This window comes from Oncorhynchus tshawytscha, linkage group LG34 (genome assembly GCF_018296145.1).
Source record: "Oncorhynchus tshawytscha isolate Ot180627B linkage group LG34, Otsh_v2.0, whole genome shotgun sequence".
NCBI classification, from domain to species: domain Eukaryota; kingdom Metazoa; phylum Chordata; class Actinopteri; order Salmoniformes; family Salmonidae; genus Oncorhynchus; species Oncorhynchus tshawytscha.
This window is the reverse complement of record NC_056462.1, coordinates 5,850,871-5,874,483: the sequence shown is the minus strand read 5'-3', so window position 1 is coordinate 5,874,483 and position 23,613 is coordinate 5,850,871. Positions and strand designations below refer to the sequence as shown.

The window sequence follows — 23,613 nt, the reverse complement described above, 5'->3', positions numbered from 1 at the left end:
GGACCTGGGATTCCTGGGAGTGCATTATGATGAAGATCATCAAAGGTAAGGGAATATTTATCATGTAATTTCTGGTTGCTGTTGACTCCAACATGGCGGCTAATTTGAAGATATTTCTGAGCGCCGTCTCAGATTATTGCATGGTTTGCTTTTTCCGTAAAGTTTTTAAAAAATCTGACACAGCGGTTGCATTAAGGAGAGGTATATCTATAATTCCATGTGTATAACTTGTATTATCATCTACATTTATGACGAGTATTTCTGTTGAATCGATGTGGCTATGCAAAATCACTGGATGTTTTTGGAACTAGTGAACAATGTAAACTCTGATTGTTTTAAATATAAATATCAAACAAAACATACATGTATTGTGTAACATGAAGTCCTATGAGTGTCATCTGTTGAAGATCATCAAAGGTTAGGGATTAATTTAATCTCTATTTGTGCTTTTTGTGACTCCTATCTTTGGCTGGAAAAATGGCTGTGTTTATTCTGTGGCTCGGTGGTGACGTAACATAATCGTTTGTGGTGCTTTCGCTGTAAAGCATATTTGAAATCGGACACTGCGGTGGGATTAACAACAAGATTACCTTTAAAACGGTATAAAATACATGTATGTTTGAGATTTTAATTATGAAATTTCTGTTGTTTTGAATTTGGCACCATGCACTTTCACTGGCTGTTGTCATATCATCCCGTTAATGGGATTGCAGCCATAAGAAGTTTTAATGTTCAACTACATTTGCAAAATAGAGAGGTCAACATTCAAAATTAACGGACCCTGTGTGGAGACTCTGATCTAACCAACTGATCCAAGGCTATCACGTACTCACAGACTCTGTTTTAGGATCTGTCCACAAGTTATCACTTTAGGATATTTGGCTGCTTTTATAGGCTACATTTGTATGCTTTATTTGCATATGTGACCTGATTCAGGAAACTAGGCCTATTTCGCAATTCACTACTTCACAGGAGAGCCTTTTGAACGTAACTTTTAATTTATTAATTTATATTTTTTATTTTTTTCAAAATGCATTCTTTGGCAGAAGTGCCTTCCCGAACATGTGAACTTTCATGTGCCTTAATATCAACACTGAATGTCATCTGTAAAATTGTTACATTTCGAGCCTAGATTGTTTAGCCACAAAAAAGTCAGCAACCTTCCCACTAGCCATGATTGCCTGAGATAATGAGTCGGCTGGACATGCCGAGAGATGAGTTTGGATTGGTCGGTGTTGCATCTTGTGTCTATAAAATGAGCTGCTCGTAATGCGTGAATAATTGTTTCTAATGCAGTTTTTTCCCGAAAGATATTATGTTAGCTATGGAAAACTGCACATATGTTGCTACTGCTCTCAATAACATTGCTGCCCTGAATTTACCAGGCGCTATCGACAAAGGTCAGTGGGAAAAGGTTGTGATGGACTACTTTCTGGATGACGATAGTGACATGCAATTCTGACTCTCTCATTTCATAACATGTTTTGAAATCAGTGGAACACAACAGGCCAAACAAGCTGTGCAAACTAAACAGAAACACAGGATGTCTTATAAAAGGGGTCTGCCGTGAAGCTTTCATCCATGTATACAGTTAGGAATCTAGCTACAGAGTCAGATATTTACATTTCAAATTTTGTCCAAAAGTTGTTTTCATAGCAAGCTAATGCTTTCTGTTAGCTAGCCAGCTGGAGTTCAATGGCTGGCTTGCTAACTAACAATGAACCTAACATTATTTTGTTAACTTTATCTTGCTATGACAATCAGTTTGTATTGCTAATAATGTTCTTTGGATGGTGATTATAGTAATTTTTTTAGCTATCTCGCTAACGTTAACGTGACATGTCTAAAGAAAAGATCCCAAGTTAAAGTTTGCTTTTAGATAGCTAATGTTAGTTGAGATTAGGTGGCTGGCTTGCTAGCTAACATTAACTTATGTGTATGAAGTGTTGCTAGTTATAGCCTAATGCTAGCTAGCTAACATTGAACTTATTGGTTAACTTTAGCTAGCTATGACAATCGGTTTGTATTGCTTTCTGTTAGCTAGCCAGCTGACAATAGATGGCTGTCTAGCTACAGTGTAGTGATATCTCATAATGCCAATTTGCATCTATTGTATAATAATGATAAAATATTTGTATCTGGAATTTGTCTTCAGCAATAATCAGTGGAACACGCCTGACTCTAATCCACCAGTCATACAGAGAGCTGGCCCAAGCAAGCAAAGGCCGCAGCGTAGTCATCAACTACGTGCACCATTTCTTCAACTACGAAGTTGGGAAAACACGTGTGGACCTGAATTGTGACAACTGCAGTGGCCAAAACAAGAACAAGTTCGTCATCAGTTATTGTACCTGGTGGACCATGCACAAGCTCCACCACAATCTGGACCTTCACTTCCTGATCACAGGCCACACCAAGTTTGCCCCTGACTTGTGCTTTTGCCTCATCAAGCAGCGCTTCAGAAAGACCAGACTTTGTCTGAGATTGCTGGTATTGTGAAGGACAGCACTGTGACAGGGGTCAACATCCCACAGCTGGTTGGACTGTAGGATGGTGCGGTGCTGGTGGAAAGCTATGGTGGCAACAACACCTGACTCCATACTTCAGGCCGTTGCCACAGATGAAGCAGTACCAGCACTTCAGGTAAAAAATAGTTTTCTTTGTATGAGGTTATTCTTATCTAAGCTTGGGAGGTGAATTGATGTTGTGCAAGGTTGTAATGTCTTCTGATTTTTTGTTATTCCCTGTTTTACAACTTCAATGCTCTGGAGCCTGGTGTTGCGTTCGGACTATCGGGACAAGGATTCAGCTGCTGCGCAACACTGACATCCTTCCTCCCATAGATGGTCTGCCTGTAAAAGCACCACCCGGACTGGACATAGCTAGACAAACTATATTTTTGACAAAATCAGGGAGTTTTGCGACGAAGAGGCTATGGACATCACATGCTCTGTACCAAAGTCAAGGACAGGACAGAAACAGGCTCTCTGAATATAGATTCCCTCATCCATGTGTGGTTTGGACGGACCAGTCATCAGCACTATCTGCAGTGTACCATGATTTTGTGGCATACCACAACAATATCATGTAACCGTATCAAGTGTCCACCACTTAAATATATGGTGCATGCATCTGTTTATGTACTGTACATGTGCTCCTCACTCAGGTTTCATGGCCTTAACTTATGTATGGAATACTATGTGATAAGTGCATGTGTAAGAGTATATAAAGTACGCCAATGTACTGCTGTGAAGGCATTCTGGCAGTGATGTCAAAATACTTTAAAGTACTTCTTAAGTAGTGTTTTGTGGTATCTGTACATTACTTTACTATTTATATTTTTGGCAACTTTTACTTCACTACATTCGTAAACAAAATAATGTATCTTTTACTCCATATATTTTCCTTGACACCCAATAGTACTTGTTACATTTTGACGGTAAAATTGTCCAATTCAAACACTTATCAAGAGAACATCTCTGGTCATCCATTCTGCCTCTGATCTGGCATACTCACTAAACACAAATGCCACATTTATAAATTATGTCTGAGTGTTGGAGTGTGCCCCTGGCTATCCATCAATAAAAAATAATATTGTGCTGTCTGGTTTGCTAAATATAAGGAAGTTGAAATGGTTTATACTTTTACTTTTGATACTTAAGTACATTGTGCCCCTGGCTATCTGTAATTTTATTTTTTAAATACAATTGTGCCGTCTAGTTTAATATAAGGAATTTGAAATGATTTATACTTTTACTCAAGTATGACAATTTAGTTCTTTTCCCACCACTGGATGTGGCTGGGTGTTATAGCATTTCTTTCACATGACCCATCAATTTAGACAAGTGTATCTGGGTAAGCATCATCTAATATTCATAAAATATTTTGATCTGGACACTCTGTTAACCTGGAATGTTTCCTTATTGTAGGCTACTACCGCTTTTAGTCTTTAGCTCAGGACCTCATGTGAATCCTTAAAGAGATGGGTGGGGCTAAGGCTTAAGAGGGTGTGAACAATGCTGAATGGGTGTAGACAAAGGAGAGCTCTCCAGTAGGTACCAAAATATTCAAATACCCTTTTCTCAAAAGTGAGTTTACCAACTTTCAAAGTAGAATTACTTTCCCATTGTTCCTCAAAAATGATGTGTATGATATACCAGTCTCTACTTTTATCCAATGTAAAATACTGAATTTCATATGTTGCTACCTAAGACCGAATCCAGGTGGTGAGTCACATATTTTTTACATTTATTTCGCAGTCCTCTTGTGCAGGAATATGTTGCTTGGCACCATCATGTGTCCCAAACGTGTAATTACTCTGCTCTTTTTAATAGTTGTTTATTATCCACAGAATACACAACTGCGACACACTCTATTTTGTGTTTTGTTTTGCCTTTTAGATTCTTTACTTTATTAATTCCTTTTTTAAAAACTTTAATTTTGATGTTTCTCCCCCTGTGTACTGCTTCCATGAATTGCTTGTGTGTTACCTTATACTGAATATACAGTGCCTTCAGAAAATATTCACTCCCCTTGAATAAAAAAAAAAAAGCTGAACCATCTTGAGTCAATAAGTTTTCAACCCCTTATGGCAAGCCCAAATAAGTTCAGGAGTAAAAATGTGCTTAACAAGTCACATAATAAGTTGCGTGGACTCACTTTGCGTGCAATGAAAGTGTTTGACCTGGTTTTTGAATGACTAGCTCATATCTGCACCCACACATACAATTACCTGTAAGGTTCCTCTGTCGATGCAGTGCATTTCCAACACCGATTTAACCACAAAAACCAGGGAGGTTTTTCAATGCCTCGCAAAGAAGGGCACGTATAGGTAGATGGGTAAAACAAAAACAAAAAAGACATTGAATATCCCTTTGAGCATGGTGAAGTTATTAATAACACTTTGGATGGTGTATCAATACACCCAGTCACTACAAAGATACAGGCTTCCTTCCTAACTCAGTTGTCAGAGAGGGAGGAAACCGCTCAGGGATTTCAACATGAGGTCAATGGTGACTTTTAAACAGTAGTTTAACGGATGTGATTGGAGAGAACTGAATATGAAGTGTTACGTTTGGGGCAAATCCCATACAACACATTACTGAGTTCCATTCTCCATATTTTTAAGCAGAATGGTGGCTAGATCATGTTATGGGTATGCTTGTAATCGGTAAGGACTGTGGAGTTTTGCAGAATAAAAAATGTATGGCATGTAGCTAGACACAGGCAAAATCCTAGATGAAAACCTGGTTCAGTCAGCTTTCCACCAGACACTGGGAGTTGAATTCACCTAGGCCAAATCTAAGCTGGAGTTGAATGCCAAGAACACAGTGAATGTTCCTGAGTGGCCGAGTTCCAGTTTTGACTTTGTTTGTCTAGTTTTGAAATTGTTGTCTAGTAATGATCAACAACCAATTTGGCAGAGCTTGAAGAATTTCAAAAAGAATAATGGGAAAATGTTTCACAATTCAGGTGTGGAAATCTTTTAGAGACTCACAGGCATAATTGCCGCTAAAGGGGCTTCTACAAAGTACCCACTCAGGAGGAGTGTGAATACTTACGTAAATAAGATAATTATGTATTACATTTTCTAAACATTAGGACACATTTAAAAAAAAAACATGTTTTCACTTTATCATTATGGGCTATTGCATGTAGATGGATAATATACAAAAATGTATATTTGAATTCAGGCTGTACCACAACAAAATGTGGAATAAGTCAAGTTTTATGAATACTTTCTGAACAAAACTGTAAACCCTACATGTAAAGTGTTGGACCCATGTTTTATGAGCTGAAATACAATTTCCCAGAAATGTTCTAAATGCACAACAAGCTTATTTCTCTCAAATGTATTTCTGTCCCTGTTAGTGAGCGTTTCTCCTTTGCCAAGATAATCCGTCCACCTAACAGGTGTGTCATATCAAGAAGCTGATTAAATAGCATGAACATTACACAGGGGCACCTTGTGCAGGGGGAAAATAAAAGGCCACTCTAAAATGTGCAGTTTTGTCACACAGCACAATGCCACAGATGTCTCAAGTTTTGAGGGAGTGTGCAATTGCAGGAATGTCTACCAGCGCTGTCGCAATCATTTTTTATGTTCATTTCTCTAACATAATACGCCACCTCAAATGTAATTTTAAAGAATTTGCCAGTATGTCTGTTACGGGAATTAAATTCCTATATGTTTTAATACCCAATTAAATTAAACACTCTGTCCACTCCTAAGAATTTTGAAGACTCTTATTTGCATAAAATGGACAGGGACCAGTCTCAAAATCAATCTGTAGCGTTTATTCTCGAGAGTACTGAACATGATACACTTTACCACAGGTTAAATACTGAAAATATCGTCATTAGTTTTCAAACTGTCCCGTCTCTTCTTCACCCTGGTACAAAGGCAGTATCTCAAGCCTTCCCACACCAATTTAATATAATTTATGACTGAGCCAAGGTCTTCCTGTGTAGATAAGCATTCTAGCCAGACTGACGATAAGTTCATTAATTTCTACCAAGGAACAGTCATTGTTCTAATTCTTGATTATATTTACACACATTAGATTCAATACTAGGATTAAAAGAAAATGCATACATCTGTACAGTAACATAATAGTATTCTGATTATTCAGTCCTGATTGAAATGTATACATAATTAGTCATTATTGATAAAAAATCCCTTAACAATGTCCGACCGGCCTCACAAACGCAGGCCACATGTATGGCGTCGTGTGGGCGAGCGGTTTGCTGATGTCAACGTTAAGAACAGAGTGAATGCACAGAAAATGTGACAAGATCCTGAGGCCCGTTGTCGTGTCATTCATCCACCACCATCACCTCATGTTTCAGCATGATTATGCCTAGCCCCATGTCGACAGGATCTGTACATAATTCCAGGAAGCTGAAAATGTCCTAGTTATTCCGTGGCTTGCATACTCATGAGGCATGTGAGACATGTTTGGTTTGCGCTGGGTCGACGTGTACAACAGCATGTTCCACAGGCCACAATCAACAGCCTGATCAACTCTATGCAAAGGAGATGTTGTGCTTCACGAGGCAAATAGTGGTCACACCAGATACTGACTGGTTTTCTCATCCACGCCCCTACCTTTGTCGTGGAAATTTCCCAAAGTAAACGGCCTATTTCTCAGGACCAGATGCTAGAATACGCATATAATTGTCAGCTTAGGATAGAAAACAAGTTTCCAAAACTGTCAAAATATTGTCTGTGAGTATAACAGAACTGATATTGCAGGCGAAACCCTGAGATAAATCCAATCAGGAAGTGCATCTTATTTTGAAACCGTTGTGTCCCTATGCATCCCTATTGGCCATTGAAAGGGATATCAGCCCAGATTTCTTTTCTACGTATTCCCAAAGGTGTCTACAGTCTTTAGACGTAGTTTCACAGCTTTATGTTGAATAATGAGCATAAACGACTACATTGCGTAAGTGGCCAGCTGAGGGCTCTCAGAGTGATTCTTGCGTAAAAGACAGAGGTAGTCATGTTTCCTGTCGCTCCTACTGAAAAGCCAATTGTCCCAGTTGATATATTATCGAATAGATATTTGAAAAACACCTTGAGGCTTGATTATAAAAAACATTTGACATATTTCTGTCGATATTATTGATATAATTTGAATTTTTTTTCACCGTTGTCGTGACCCCTGGTGTCGAGGTCCTGGATGGCAGGGAACTCGGCACCAGTGATGTACTGGGCCATATGCACTACCCTCTGTAGCACCTTGTGTTCAGATGCTGAGGAGTTTCCATACTAAGCAGTTATGCAGCCAGTCAAGACTCTCAATAGTTCAGCTGAATAACTTTTTGAGGTTCTGAGGGCCCATGCCAAATCTTTTCAGCCTCCTGAGTGTGTTAAATTGTGTTGTCGTGCCCTCTTCAGAACTGTGATGGTGTGTTTGGACCATGATAGGTCCTTAGTGATATGGACATAGAGGAACTTGAAGCTTTTGACTTGCTCCACTACAGCCCTGTCAATATGGATGGGGGCGTGCTCGGTCCCCTGTAGTCCATGATCAGCTCCATTGTCCTGCTCACGTTGAGGGAGAGGTTGTTGTCTGACACCACACTGCCAGATCGAGGGGTCAATTTGCAATGCAGCTCTGCCTAAACTTTGATTTTGGGTTTTAACTATTGCTTTGATATCACAGGTTTTCATCTATTGTGTTACAACCATGTAATCCAGTGTAAGGCATGTTTAAATCTACGTTCACTCGTATGGAACAAATTATCTTGATATCGGGGCAGCAGGTAGCCTAGTTCTTACAGCGTTGGGCAGGTAACCGAAAGGTTATTCGATCGAATCCCCGAGCTGACAAGCTAAAAATCTGTTGTTCTGCCCTGAACAAGGCAGTTAACCCACTGTTCCTAGGCCGTCATTGTAAATAAGAATTTGTTCTTACTGACTTGCCTAGTTTATTAAAGATTAAATAAAAATATATATATTGGCTAGCAATTTAATTAATTCATCCTTTCATTTGTATTCATTTGTATGTTCGTTCATTGATCAATTCAGTTATTACACTTTTTTTCAGTTGGCATTGTCAAGACATCAGAAATCCAGCACAAACCAGAATAGTCCCAGGTCTGGATAAAATAATATTTGGTTAGGCCTAGTACCTGACGTCAATATCCTAAAAAAAGACTTGGTTACGCCATCGTGGGGTGTTTTCACAGCAAACTAAGGGAGAACAAAGGGTTTAGTATGTGTGTGTGTTCCAGTACTTGTTATCCTTTGACGGTTGACTTCTTATCAAAGCCTTCTTTGCTACTGATATGATCTAAGAGCCCTGGATGTGTAGATGTCTGCGACTGCACTCGGCAACACTTATTTGGATTAGTCCATCTGTAGGTGGTCTACAGACTATCAGTAACATTTCAACTATCCCTAGCCATAACCATAACCTTTACTCTAACCCTAAACTTAACCTATGCCCTAACCAGAAATGTAACCCTTACCCTAACCCTTATTTTAAACCTAACCATAATCTTAGGAAGCAGTTTTTTATCAACAGATAGTTTGTTGATAGTATGAGCGTCTGTATAGCGTCTACAGACGGACAATCCCGACTTTTCTTAACCAGATCAGTAATTCCAGAATTTCATGTCATTCCCCCAAGACATGCTAACCTCTCACCATTACAATAAGGTTAGCATTTTGAAGGGTGTATGATATTTGTGTCCAACTATCTCACTGGTCATTATTCACGATTCATTCAGGACTATATGTAGAAGTGTTTAGAAACATATTGTATTCTTGTTTACAATAAAAGTGACTCCAAAATGACACCGTACATGATTTACAGTACCATTCATTTCTATTGGGCACAACATAATATGAAGCGCAACCAAAACAAACTGCAAATGCATCCAACAAGTTTGTAGAGTCACAAGCTTGATGTAATAATTGTGTGCAAATACTTTTTGACTACTTTAATACACATATAAGTGAATTTATCCAAATACTGTCGGTCCCCTAAAATGGGGAGGTATGTAAATAAAGTATTGTCATTTCTAAACGGCTCATCTGATATGGATGAAAATTCTCTCAAATGAAAGCTGACAGTCTGCACTTTACCTCATAGTATCATTTCAAATCCAAAGTGCTGGAGTACAGAGCCAGAACAACAAATGTGTCACTGTACCAACCCTTTTGGAGCTCACTGTATATTACCAGTGCAACGTTTTGTCCGGTTGACAGGCAGCATTTTACACATACCAATAAACAATGTGCGAATGACCAGTGTTGTATTGAGCAGCTTGCTGACCTATGGTGCAGTGGGCAGCTGTAGCCTATCACAGTGTCGCCGGCGGTATCTAGTAACGTTTCCCTCCTATGATTATATTTCAGGCAAGAATGCAGCCTACACAATAATTAACTCATATTGGTAGCCATCTAGATGTCACCGTGATATAGTCTACTAGTCAATTGGGAGAGCATGGACGGCAACCACACCAGGACACAGTGACCTCCTCAACCCTGTGGGATTCGTTCGATCGGCTCTCAGCTGGGCGACATATGTCATCGGTCATTGTTTTGCAGGCCAGGAGTGTCGGTATACCCTCTCCCCGCTAACCATTTTGATCAACCCAAGATGATGAACCCTGAAGATGGAACAAAGTGCATGACAAGGTGGCCCAAAGGAAGCCAGCTTTTCTCAACCCCTCCATTTGCCCCTCCATTTGCCCCTCCAACCCCTCCATCTCAACCCCTCCAAGAGCTCAGTTTGAATAAAGACCTCTAGTGTGGTAAGTACACACACACATATACACACATACGACACCAGCTTGACATCTCCCTTGTCACCTGTCTTTTTACCCTCAGAGTAACAGCCCTTGTACTCTCTGTCTCTCATTCTATTCTTTATTTTTCTATGCTTGTCCTAATTAAAGGTGAGACGAGCTAGCAAATCAGAACTGAGGAAGATTATTACAGAGCCCTATGAGAAACATCTGATGCTGCGCTGACTTTCCAAACTGTCCAAACTTTCGCAAACTGTCTCGTTGTGTGTTTCATCGCCTCTGAACCCCCTTACCCTGAATAGTTGCCCCTGATCATAGATCTAGGATTGTACCCAATCCCGATGTTAACTTCTAGGTCTCTCTGTCTTTCTTCCCCACACCACCCACACAGAGGCACACAATATAGTTTTTACATTAGATTAGTGTTGTAATGATGCTCTTATTTGGTTAATGTTGTTACCAATTTTAATAAATTATTTTATTTAAATGTTTTAATTTGTTTTATTTCACCTTTATTTAACCAGGTAGGCTAGTTGAGAACAAGTTCTCAATTGCAACTGCGAACTGGCCAAGAATAAAGCAAAGCAGTTCGACACATACAACAACACAGAGTTACACATGGAATAAACAAACATACAATCCATAATACAGTAGAAAAATCTATATACAGTATGTGCAAATGAGGTAGGATAAGAGTGGTAAGGCAATAAATAGGCCATGGTGGCGAAGTAATTACGATATAGCAATTAAACACTGGAATGGTAGGATGTGCAGAAGATGGATGTGCAAGTAGAGATACTGGGGTGCAAAGGGAGCAAGATAAATAATTAAATACAGTATGGGGATGAGGTAATTGGATGGGCTATTTACAGATGAGCTATGTACAGGTGCAGTGATCTGTGAGCTGCTCTGACAGCTGGTGCTTAAAGCTAGTGAGGGAGGTAAGAGTCTCCAGCTTCAGAGATTTTTGCAGTTTGTTCCAGTCATTGGCAGCAGAGAACTGGAAGGAGAGGCGGCCAAAGGAAGAATTGGCATTGGGGGTGACCAGTGAGATATACCTGCTGGAGCGTGTGCTACGGGTGGGTGCTGCAATCGTGACCAGTGAGCTGAGATAAGGCGTGGCTGTACCTAGCAGAGACGTGTAGATGACCTGGAGCCAGTGGGTTTGGTGACGAGTATGAAGCGAGGGCCAGCCAACGAGAGCATACAGGTCACAGTGGTGGGTAGTATATGGGGCTTTGGTGACAAAACAGATGGCACTGTGGTAGACTGCATCCCAGTTTGTTGAGTAGGGTATTGGAGGCTATTTTGTAAATGACCGCCAAAGTCGAGGATCGGTAGGATGGTCAGTATTACAAGGGTATGTTTGGCAGCATGAGTGAAGGATGCTTTGTTGCGAAATTGGTAGCCGATTCTAGATTTAATTTTGGATTGGAGATGTTTAATGTGAGTCTGGAAGGAGAGTTTACAGTCTAACCAGACACCTAGGTATTTGTATTTGTCCACATATTCTAAGTTCAGAGTAGTGATGCTGGACTGGCGGGTGCGGGCAGCGATCGGTTGAAGAGCATGCATTTAGATTTAATTGCATTTAAGAGCAGTTGGAGGCCACGGAAGGAGAGTTGTATGGCATTGAAGCTCATCTGGAGGTTAGTTAACACAGTGTCCAAAGAAGGGCCAGAGGTATATAGAACGGTGTCGTCTGCGTAGAGGTGGATCAAAGAATCATCAGCAGCGAGAGCAACCTCATTGATGTATACAGAGAAGAGAGTAGGCCCGAGAATTGAACCCTGTGGCACCCCCATAGAGACTCCCAGAGGTCCGGACAACAGTCACTCCGATTTGACATACTGAACTCTATCGGAGAAGTAGTTGGTGAACCAGGCGAGGCAATCATCATACATAGATACACAATTGGTGAAATCAGGGTGACAAAAAAATGGTTGAGGTGTGTTCAAAGCCCTCCCTCAAGACTATAGGAGATGAACAATGAAATATGTAAGCGGAACAAAAAATTATATCTGAAAGGACTAATCTCGTTTATCCCATTTTTAGTGTGTTGACAACATGTTTCACTTCACAAACACCCAGTAACATATTACAGCCAGTCTAATATTTCAATGAATTTTGACCTATGAAATATACCTTCAGATATTCATGAATTTAGAAAAGCCCTTTCTGTGATTACTGTCCAAACTTATCATAACCATTGTCTTTTTGTTGTTGTTGCCATTGTAAACAAATGTCCTGTTCTGCTTGAAATTGATCTTCTGATATTCATATCATCTCATTCCTATCATAGAAATAAAGTGGTATTTATGTTGTATGTAAACAAGATATAACAGATGCAGTTGGCACACAATAATAATTATTGAAATGTGACTTAAGGGAAGTGAATGTCTTTTCAGGTAATGGATTGCATTTAATTTAATTTCTTCATTAATCCGGTACAGAAAACGAACCCAGCATTTTCTTCATTCAAAGTATGAGTAATAGTGAATTACAAAACAGTATAAATACACCATTCAGTTACAATAAGTATTAGTGCAGTAAGTAGAAGGAATAACTATCAAGATTCTTAAAATCCTGTTGATAATTGGTAGAACAGCTATCTTTTTTTTACATTATCCTCAAGCTGTTCAATAAATAGTATACAGTTCTAATAATAAATATGATTACATTGTTGGTAAGTTTCCCTGTCACAGTGGTGATCAGTTATATCAGTATTAGTCAAGCAGTTGTGACAACATAACAAGACAGATGAGTAGACTTGTCTTGTAGCTTATTCCACTGGAGGTGGCAGCATTGTTTATTGTTGATTCAACAACAGATGTTGTTGAAGCAGCTGTGTTTGGTGTAGGACCAGCTGTTGTTGTTGTTGTGGGGGTGGCTGTGGTTGTTGTGGTGGCTGTGGTAGTTGCGGCAACTGTGGTGGCTGCAGAAGTTGTAGTTCCTGTAACACCACAGAGGTTATCTCATAAAAATGTACCCAATATAGAGTGCCATGAGTCAATGTTGAGAGTGACGACAAGGTCAGCAGTGATGGCTTAACTTACTTGCAGTAATGGAGGTTGTATCAATGTCGAGGAAGGTGTTCCCGTGAGACAGAGAGTCATTCAATCCCTGCTCTACACTCGTTACATTGGGAACCACTGTCTGGTTCTTGAAAATAAGGGTCATGTTGACAATAATTGAACCACTCCTGTAAACAAGGAAATATAGAAAGATTTAGTTTTCATTTCGAGGTCAGATCTTTTTTTGATGTTTTTTTTAAACCTTTATTAACTAGGCAAGTCAGTTAACAATGACGGCCTAAAACCGTTGTTTCCATGAAAGTATTAAGAAAACAAGACAATGTATAGTAATTATTTGTATTTGTTTTCTTAATATATTATTCAAACTTATATCACTGTTATTTCGAGATAATTCTATTTGAATGGAGAGATTCATAGACATACAGAAAACAATTATTGTTACTTACGTGAACTGAATAATCCTACACCTTACGTATGTTAAAGGGTAAATTATTTTGTAACCACGATTCACCTGTAAAAAAAGAAACAAATTAGCATCAATAATTTCAACAGTGAAGTCAGTGACACAATGTTATGGACACAATGTTGTTAAAAGATGAGCTGATTACCTCTGTGGTCACATTTTCTGCCAGTTCCTGATATGCTGTTGTGGAAGAATCAGTATAGTCACTTTGGAATGCACGGAACATTCTGAATCCTAATCCCATTGACCCCTCAATCGCTGTCGGTGCCGCTGTTGACTTAGTTGTGGTAGCGGTGGCTGTGGTGGTTGTGGGAACAATTTTGGTTGTCGTTGGTACAGTGGTGTTTGTGGCAGCAGCTGTGGTTGTCGTCACAGAAGTTGTGGCTGTAGTCGAAGCAGTTGTGGTATTCGTTCCAGCAGCAGTGGTGGTGGTGGCAGCTATTGCTGTAGTAGCTCTGGCTGTTGTAGACGCAGCTGTGCCTGTTGTAGTAGCAACTGTGGTAGTCCTGTTGCCAGCTGTGGATGTGGTGGGGGCATGTGTGGTTGTAGTTGGAGCAGCTGTTGTTGTAGGGGCAGCAACTGTGGTTGTGGTGGCTGCTGCAGCAGTTGCAGGTGTCATTGTCATGGCAGGAACTGTGGTGGTCATCATGGATGTAGTTGAGGTTGGAGTTGGAGCAGCTGTGGTTGTTGAATAAGCAACTGTGGTAGTTGTGATGCCTGCTGTGGTTGTGGTGGCGGTACCTGTGGTTGTGGTGGCGGCACCTGTGGTTGTGGTGGCAGCACTTGTGGTTGTTGTGGGAGAAACTGTGGTTGTTGTGACTCCATTTGTTGTTGTAGTTGGAGCATCTGTGGTTGCTGTGGCAGCAGCTGTGGTTGTTGCGGGAGAAACTGTGGATGTTGTGACTCCATTTGTGGTTGTAGTTGGAGCATCTGTGGTTGTCGTGACATGAGCTGTGGTTGTAGTAGGAGCAGTAGTGGTTGTGGTGGCAGCTCCTGTGATTGTGGTGGTTGCTGCTGTTGTTGTAGTCGAAGCAGCTGTGGTTGTTGTGACCGGAATTGTGGTAGTTGTCATGCCAGCTGTTGTGGTCGTGGGGGGCGCTTTGGTTGTGGTTGCAGCACCTGTGGTTGTTGTGACAGCAGATGTGGTTGTTGTGGGAGAAACTGTGGATGTTGTGAGTCCATTTGTGATTGTAGTTGGAGCATCGGTGGTTGTCATAACAGGAGCTGTGGTTGTAGTAGGAGCAGTAGTGGTTGTGGTGGCAGCTCCTGTGATTGTGGTGGTTGTTGTAGTCGAAGCAGCTATGGCTGTTGTGACCGGAATTGTGGTAGTTGTCATGCCAGATGTGGTGGTCGTGGGAGCAGCTGTGGTTGTGGTTGCAGCATCTGTGGTTGTTGTGAAAGCAGCTGTTGTTGTTGTTGCAGCAACTGAGGTTGTGGTTGCAGCGGCAGCCGTTGCAGGTGTCGTTGTCATGACAGGAACTGTGGTGGTCACCATGGACGTAGTTGAGGATGTAGTTGGAGCAGCTGTGGTTGTTGATTGAGCAACTGTGGTAGTTGTGATGCCTGCTGTGGTGACCGTAGCAGCACCTGTGGTTGTGGTGGCAGCACCTGTGGTTGTTGTGGGAGAAACTGTGGTTGTTGTGACTCCATTTGTTGTTGTAGTTGGAGCATCTGTGGTTGTTGTGGTGGCAGCTGTGATTGGTGTTGCAGCAGTAGCTGTGGTTGTAGTTGGAGCACCAGTGGTTGTTGTGGGAGGAACTATGGTTGTGACTCCATTTGTTGTTGTAGTTGGAGCATCTGTGGTTGTTGTGGCAGCAGCTGTGGTTGTTGTGGGAGAAACTGTGGATGTTGTGACTCCATTTGTGGTTGTAGTTGGAGCATCTGTGGTTGTCATGACAGGAGCTATGGATGTAGTAGGAGCAGTAGGTGTTGTGGTGGCAGCTCCTGCGATTGTGGTGGTTGCTGCTGTTGTTGTAGTCGAAGAAGCTGTGGTTGTTGTTACCGGAATTGTGGTAGTCGTCATGCCAGCTGTGGTGGTCGTGGGGGCAGCTGTGGTTGTGGTTGCAGCACCTGTGGTTGTTGTGAAAGCAGCTGTTGTTGTTGTTGCAGCAACTGAGGTTGTGGTGGCAGCGGCAGCAGTTGCAGGTGTCGTTGTCATGACAGGAACTGTGGTGGTCACCATGGATGTAGTTGAGGATGGAGTTGGAGCAGCTGTGGTTGTTGATTGAGCAACTGTGGTAGTTGTGATGCCTGCTGTGGTGACCTGTGGTTGTGGTGGCAGCACCTGTGGTTGTGGTGGCAGCACCTGTGGTTGTTGTGGGAGAAACTGTGGTTGTTGTGACTCCATTTGTTGTTGTAGTTGGAGCATCTGTGGTTGTTGTGGTGGCAGCTGTGATTGGTGTTGCAGCAGTAGCTGTGGTTGTAGTTGGAGCAGCTGTGGTTGTTGAATGAGAATCTGTGGTAGTTGTGATGCCTGCTGTGGTGACCGTAGCAGGACCTGTGGTTGTAGTGGCAGCACCAGTGGTTGTTGTGGGAGAAACTGTGGATGTTGTGAGTCCATTTGTGATTGTAGTTGGAGCATCGGTGGTTGTTGTGGCAGCAGCTGTGGTTGTTGTGGGAGAAACTGTGGATGTTGTGACTCCATTTGTGGTTGTAGTTGGAGCATCTGTGGTTGTCATGACAGGAGCTATGGATGTAGTAGGAGCAGTAGGTGTTGTGGTGGCAGCTCCTGCGATTGTGGTGGTTGCTGCTGTTGTTGTAGTCGAAGAAGCTGTGGTTGTTGTTACCGGAATTGTGGTAGTCGTCATGCCAGCTGTGGTGGTCGTGGGGGCAGCTGTGGTTGTGGTTGCAGCAGTAGCTGTTGTTGTAGTTGGAGCACCTGTGGTTGTTGTTGCAGCAACTGTGGTTGTGGTGGCTGCTGCAGCAGTTGCAGGTGTCGTTGTCATGGCAGGAACTGTGGTGGTCATCATGGATGTAGTTGAGGTTGGAGTTGGAGCAGCTGTGGTTGTTGAATGAGCAACTGTGGTAGTTGTGATGCCTGCTGTGGTGACCGTGGCGGTACCTGTGGTTGTGGTGGCGGCACCTGTGGTTGTGGTGGCGGCACCTGTGGTTGTGGTGGCAGCACCTGTGGTTGTTGTGGGAGAAACTGTGGTTGTTGTGACTCCATTTGTTGTTGTAGTTGGAGCATCTGGGGTTGCTGTGGCAGCAGCTGTGGTTGTTGTGGGAGAAATTGTGGATGTTGTGACTCCATTTGTGGTTGTAGTTGGAGCATCTGTGGTTGTCGTGACATGAGCTGTGGTTGTAGTAGGAGCAGTAGTGGTTGTGGTGGCAGCTCCTGTGATTGTGGTGGTTGCTGCTGTTGTTGTAGTCGAAGCAGCTGTGGTTGTTGTGACCGGAATTGTGGTAGTCGTCATGCCAGCTGTTGTGGCAGCGTGGTTGGGGCAGTTGTGGTTGTGGTTGCAGCACCTGTGGTTGTTGTGACAGCAGATGTGGTTGTTGTGGGAGAAACTGTGGATGTTGTGAGTCCATTTGTGATTGTAGTTGGAGCATCGGTGGTTGTCATAACAGGAGCTGTGGTTGTAGTAGGAGCAGTAGGGGTTGTGGTGGCAGCTCCTGTGATTGTGGTGGTTGCTGCTGTTGTTGTAGTCGAAGCAGCTATGGCTGTTGTGACCGGAATTGTGGTAGTCGTCATGCCAGATGTGGTGGTCGTGGGGGCAGCTGTGGTTGTGGTTGCAGCACCTGTGGTTGTTGTGAAAGCAGCTGTTGTTGTTGTTGCAGCAACTGTGGTTGTGGTTGCTGCTGCAGCAGTTGCAGGTGTCGTTGTCATGGCAGGAGCTGTGGTGGTCATCATTGACGTAGTTGAGGTTGTAGTTGGAGCAGCTGTGGTTGTTGAATGAGCAACTGTGTTAGTTGTGATGCCTGCTGTGGTGAACGTGGCGGCACCTGTGGTTGTGGTGGCAGCACCTGTGATTGTGGTGGTTGCTGCTGTTGTTGTAGTCGAAGAAGCTGTGGTTGTTGTGACCGGAATTGTGGTAGTCGTCATGCCAGCTGTGGTGGTCGTGGGGGCAGCTGTGGTTGTGGTTGCAGCACCTGTGGTTGTTGTGAAAGCAGCTGTTGTTGTTGTGGGAGAAACTGTGGATGTTGTGACTCCATTTGTGGTTGTAGTTGGAGCATCTGTGGTTGTCATGATAGGAGCTGTGGTTGTAGTAGGAGCAGTAGTGGTTGTGGTGGCAGCTCCTGTGATTGTGGTGGTTGCTGCTGTTGTTGTAGTCGAAGAAGCTGTGGTTGTTGTGACCGGAATTGTGGTAGTCGTCATGCCAGCTGTGGTGGTCGTGGGGGCAGCTGTGGTTGTGGTTGCAGCACCTGTGGTTGTTGTGAAAGCAGCTGTTGTTGTTGTGGGAGAAACTGTGGATGTTGTGACTCCATTTGTGGTTGTAGTTGGAGCATCTGTGGTTGTCATGATAGGAGCTATGGATGTAGTAGGAGCTGTAGGGGTTGTGGTGGCTCCTGTGATTGTGGTGGTTGCAGCTGTGGTGGTCGTGGGGGCAGCTGTGGTTGTGGTTGCAGCACCTGTGGTTGTTGTGGCAGCAGCTGTGGTTGTGGGGGCATTCATTGTTGGGCTTTGGGCATTCCCTGATGCTGTTGCAAATAAAAAAGCATAGATTTTAGAATATCTTTTAGAATTTCATAATGATCTACAATTTAAAGACTAGAGAATGAACTTACCTATAATCATAAGAAGGACTATGAGAATTTTTCTGTTCATCTTTGAAACTGTTTTCTTTTTAGTCTGTGGTCACAGAGAGATGGGCACACATGATTCATTTAAAGGCAAAAGACAAACATTTATCAACAGAATGACTTTGACCAATGCAATATAAACTTGAATATTGTGGAAAGAGATCGCTAATGGTGAATGCAGTAATTTTGTCTGTTTATGTACAGTAAGTCTTGTCTGTGATGTTTTTAAACAAGTGATCCACAACTTCTTTGTCTTGATATTTAATATTTTATTAATTCACATTTGTATTTTTTACTTTTATTTATTATTTTAACCATGATTTATTTATCCAGGAAGTCCTGTTAAGGTCAGAAGGCGTATTTTATTTATTTAGACCTGGCTAAGAGGTCAGCTGAATTAAAACACATAGATACGCTACAGTGCATGTGTTATTGTATAATCCGTACATGTATAGACTTACCACTAAATCTGTAGATTTACAAATGAGAATGTAATCCTTCGATTTAGTGTTTTTACACATTTACCATAACACATACACAGCAGAGCAAAAACATGAATATGAATGACTGTAATTACCCACCATCAATCATAAAACACATGTAGTCATTAAGAATTGAAACATTTGCACACCTCCTGCAGCAAGTCTGAAACTATAGCCTTGAATTCCTCTATCAGGACAAAGCACTCTAGGTTAAAGAAGATGATTCCTGGACCAAGGGGTCAGATATTCTGATCAGACCCTTGGTAACTGGAATAAGAATTTCACTAGAGATGATTTGAGATGATAAAATGAATCCATGGCTGAACAAGGACAAGGAACAGCGGTATAGAGTGAGTTTACGAGTTATAGCCTTGTCAGTTAACATACACAAATGTTTCTTCCAAAAGTTCACTTTTAAAAATACACAGAAGTCTAATCATAATAAAAAAAATGTAACACAATATTTCAAAAACCACACTTACCAAATTTTTTAATTGTGATGTAGCTGAAATCCTCAGTGTTCAGTAACTGTGCAGCTGCAAACCATACTAAGCTCCTGCATTGCTACAGCCTTTATAGTTTAAAGCACAACCTTCATGACATCATTATGATGAATGAGATGCAAAGGAAAATGTGTGCTTACGTCACCTTGTAGAAAAAGGTGTGCTGAGTTGTGTCGTAATCATCTTTTGAAGAAGAATGAATGAGGCCTCCCCCACGTTATGACTGAATTCCTAATCTAGCAGTACATGGAGACATTCATACCAGGGGTGCAATCATTTGTACAAACAGTTGCAAAATGTTCTGTTTTACAACTACAACTATTGTTTCTATTGTACAGATTCAGATAGGGATTCAGAAGAGATCAACATCCGGACGAGCTTCTCCTTCACGTCTCTATGGAATAAAATGACAATTTTTTGCTGTTTGCTGAACTTGCTCAATAGAAACGCCATTGTAATGATTGCACCCCTGGACCCATTTAATGTATCAATTGTATTTGATTGCAATACATAATGTAAATTAATCTATTACATAATCCTTGTGATACATTTATTTTGTTTTCATCAAGCTAATTTTCCTAACAATGCCAAAACCACAAACATGCAAGGTTATTTTTCCAATGACACCACACCCATATGTTTCCGCATACGTATGAAGACAACCTTTGATGACACCCAGGATGTGCACATCTCCAAAACACGTCTTTGATAAAGTAAATAAAGGCTATTATTATGCCAATGGTAATGATCTAAGAATAGCTGTATTACAGAATCTGGACTTTTTCCACATTTTGTTGTGTTGCAGCCAACGTTTAAAATGTATTAAATTGAGACATTGTGTCACTGGCCGACACACAATACCCCATAATGTCAATTTGGAATTATGTTTTTAGATTGAAAACATAATAATAACATAAAATATGAAATGTCTTGAGTCAGTAAGTATTCAACCCAGTTGAAATGGTCGAGACTAAATACATTCAGGAGTAAAATGGACTCACTTAATAAATTGCATGGACTCGCTCTGTGTGCAATAATAGTGTTCAACATGAAAGACTACCTCATCTGTGTACCCCACACATACAATTATCTGTAAGATCCATCAGTCGAGCAGTGAATTTCAACCCAATACTGAACAAAAATATGAACGTAACAAAGTGTTGGTCAATTGTGAGGTGAAATAGAAGATCAAAGGATCTGAACACACACAATTCCTTGAAGCTGAAAATGTCCCAGTTCTTCCGTAGCCTGGATATTCACCAGATATGTCACCCATTCAGCATGTTTTGGATGCTCTGGATTGACGTGTACAACAGCATGTTCCAGTTTCCGCAAATGGTGGTCACAATCGATGCTGGCTGGTTTTCTGATCCATCCTTTTTTTTAAGGTATCTGTGACCAACACATGCATATCTGTATTCCCAGTCTTGTGAAATCTATTGATTAGGGCCTCATTTCAAATCATTTCAAAGGACTGATTCCCTTATATGAACTGTATCTAAGAAACGTCTTTGAAAATGTTGCATGTTGCGCTTTATATTTTTGTTCTGTATACATTATAAATCAATACAGAAAAGAAATAGATACTACTTAATTAATTTTTCCTACATTATTTGAGGTACTAAAAGTAATACTGAACTAAAGTGCATAATTCCACAAAAAAAAAGTTGTTATAATAGATATAAAATAATAAAGTTATTGCCGTGATTTCAATGATGAAGGGGACCGAGTAGCAGCAGTTGTTTTAGAAGATCCTACAGCTATTTCATTTTCTCTCTAGGAATCTTTACTCTCTTCAAACTAAATATTATTTTATGATATATTTAAGCAATAAGGCCTGAGGAGGTGTGGTATACGACCAAAGGATACCTTGGGTAAGGGCTGTTCTTAGGCACGCAGAGTCCCTGGATACAGCCCTTAGCCATGGTATATTGGCCCTTTACCACAAACCACAGAGGTGCCTTATTGTTATTATAAACTGGTTACCAACATAATTAGACCATTACATTTTATTTTTTTTGTCAGAAACATATACGGTCTCATATACTACAGCTTTCAGCCAATCAGCATGCAGGGTTCGAATCACATTGTTTAAAAAATTCTGAATAGGACTTGGTTTGTGTATGTTGAGGTATGCTGTCAAGATGATCATTAGTCTACCAGTATGAGTGAAGCAGATATGACATCACAGCCAGGCAGACTGTGAGAAGACTTATCTTCAACTGGAGGCTGCCACTGGAGGCAGCAGCTGTGGTTGTTGTTGCAGTAACAATGGATGTTGTGGTGGCATCTGTTTTTATTTAGGAGCAGCTATGGTTGTCGTAGCAGCAGCTATGGTTGTAGTTGGAGTGGCTGTGGGGGCAGCAGCTGTAGTTGTGGTGGTGGCTCCTGCTGTGGTTGTAGTTGGAGCAGCTATTGTTGTCATGGCAGCAGCTGTTGGGTTTGTAGTGGCAGCTGTGATTGTAGTTGGAGTAGCTGTGGTTGTTGTGGCAGCAGCTGTGGTTGTTGTGGCAGCAGCTGTGGTTGTTATGGCAGCACCTGTAGTTGCAGTGGCAGCGGATGTAGTTGTGGTGGCAGCAGCTATAGTTGTGGTGGAAGCTGCTGTGGTTGTAGTTAGAACAGCAGTGGTTGTTATGGCAGCAGCTGTGGATGTGGCAGCAGCTGTGGATGTATTTGGTTCAGCTGTGGTTGTTGTAGCAGGGACTGTGCTTGTGGTGGCATTGGTTGTTGTGCTTTGGGATTTTCCTGATGCTGTTGTAAATTAAAACATTGATTTTATAGTGTATATTTTTGCAATTTCAAATGATTTGCACTTTAAAGAGAAGTGGATCAGTTTACAATAATCAGAAGAAGGACTGTGATAATTGTAGCATTCATCTTCAAACCATGTTCGTATTATTCTAATATCACAGAGTAAGGGTAAAGTCATTTCAGTTGAAGTCGAAAGTTAACATACACTTAGGTTGGAGTCTGTGGATGTATTTCAAGGCCTACCTTCAAACTCAGTGCCTCTTTGCTTGACATCATAGAAAAATCTAAAGAAATCAGCCAAGACCTTAGGAAAAAAATTGTAGACCTCCACAAGTCTGGTTCATCCTTGGGAGCAATTTCCAAATGCCTGTAGTTACCACGTTCATCTGTACAAACAATGGTACGCAAGTTTAACCACCATGGGACCAAGTCATACACCTCAGGAAGGAGATGCGTTCTGTCTATTAGAGATGAACGTACTTTGGTGCGAAAAGTGCAAATCAATCCCAGAACAACAGCAAAGGCCCTTGTGAAGATGCTGGAGGAAACAGGTATAAAAGTATCTATATCCACAGTAAAACGAGTCCTATATCGACATAACCTGAAAGGTCGCTCAGCAAGGAATAACCCACTGCTTCAAAAACACCATTTAAAATCCAGACTACGGTTTGCAACTGCACGTGGGGACAAGGATCTTACTTTTTGGAGAAATGTCCTCTGGTCTGACGAAACAAAAATAGAACTCTTTGGCCATAATGACCATTGTTATGTTTGGAGGAAAAAGGGTGAGCTTGCAAGCCGAAGAACACCATCCCAACCCTGAAGCATGGGTGTGTCAGCATCATGTTGTGGGGGTGCTTTGCTGCAGGAGGGACTGGTGCACTTCACAAAATAGATGGCATCATGAGGAGATACAATTATGTGGATATATTGAAGCAACATCTCAAGACATCAGTCAGGAAGTTAAAGCTTGGTCACAAAGGGGTCTTCAAAATGGACAATGACCCCAAGCATACTTCCAAAGTTGTGGCAAAATGGCTTAAGGACAACAAATTCAAGCCATTGGAGTGGGCATCACAAGCCCTGACCTCAAACCTAAGGACATTTTTTGGCCGAACTGAAAACCTTTTACAAGCAAGGAGGCCTACAAACCTGACTCAGTTACACCAGCTCTGTCAGGAGGAATGGGCCAAAATTCACGTAACTTATTGTGGGAAGCTTGTGGAAGGCTACCCGAAATATTTGACCCAAGTTAAACAATTTAAAGGCAATGCTATTGAATAGTAATTGAGTGTATGAAAACTTCTGACCCACTGGGAATGTGATGAAAGAAATACAACCTGAAATAAACCATTCTCTGGGATGCATTTGGGATG

The 23,613-nt window shown here is 41.5% G+C and overlaps 1 protein-coding gene and 1 long non-coding RNA gene across 5 annotated transcripts; one reads left to right on the top strand and one right to left on the bottom strand.

Moving 5' to 3' along the window:
• The first annotated feature begins 4,074 nt into the window (after positions 1 to 4,074).
• On the top strand, positions 4,075 to 10,685 carry LOC121841811. Its single transcript, XR_006080767.1, has 3 exons — positions 4,075 to 4,226; positions 9,872 to 10,269; positions 10,414 to 10,685. It is a non-coding gene; the product is annotated as an uncharacterized LOC121841811 (long non-coding RNA).
• A 1,810-nt stretch (positions 10,686 to 12,495) lies between these two features.
• Positions 12,496 to 18,666, bottom strand: LOC112231779 (mucin-5AC). 4 transcript variants are annotated; one of them, XM_042311986.1, is made up of 6 exons: positions 18,487 to 18,666; positions 17,725 to 18,399; positions 13,907 to 15,027; positions 13,745 to 13,809; positions 13,320 to 13,465; positions 12,496 to 13,216 (listed from the first exon to the last, which is right to left on the bottom strand). In XM_042311986.1, the coding sequence occupies exons 1-6, from the start codon at positions 18,524 to 18,526 to the stop codon at positions 12,990 to 12,992; spliced, it is 2,274 nt and encodes a 757-aa protein (XP_042167920.1). In that variant the 5' UTR covers positions 18,527 to 18,666; the 3' UTR covers positions 12,496 to 12,989. The 4 variants fall into 4 exon arrangements, with proteins under 4 accessions (XP_042167920.1, XP_042167921.1, XP_042167919.1 ...); XM_042311987.1 differs by having other exon boundaries at positions 17,998 to 18,399; positions 18,487 to 18,665; XM_042311985.1 differs by lacking the exons at positions 17,725 to 18,399; positions 18,487 to 18,666 and adding exons at positions 16,088 to 16,801; positions 16,865 to 16,905 and having other exon boundaries at positions 13,907 to 15,600.
• Between the last annotated feature and the right edge of the window lie 4,947 nt (positions 18,667 to 23,613).

Coding starts and splice junctions, on each gene's coding strand:
- LOC112231779 (XM_042311985.1), bottom strand. CDS start 16,730: ATGATGACCACCACAGTTCCTGCCATGACAACGACACCTGCAACTGCT. Junction 15,601..16,087: donor TGGAGTCACAACAACCACAG/TTTCTCCCACAA, acceptor CAACATCCACAG/TTTCTCCCACAACAACCACA. Junction 13,217..13,319: donor TACAACCTCCATTACTGCAA/GTAAGTTAAGCC, acceptor GTGGTGTTACAG/GAACTACAACTTCTGCAGCC.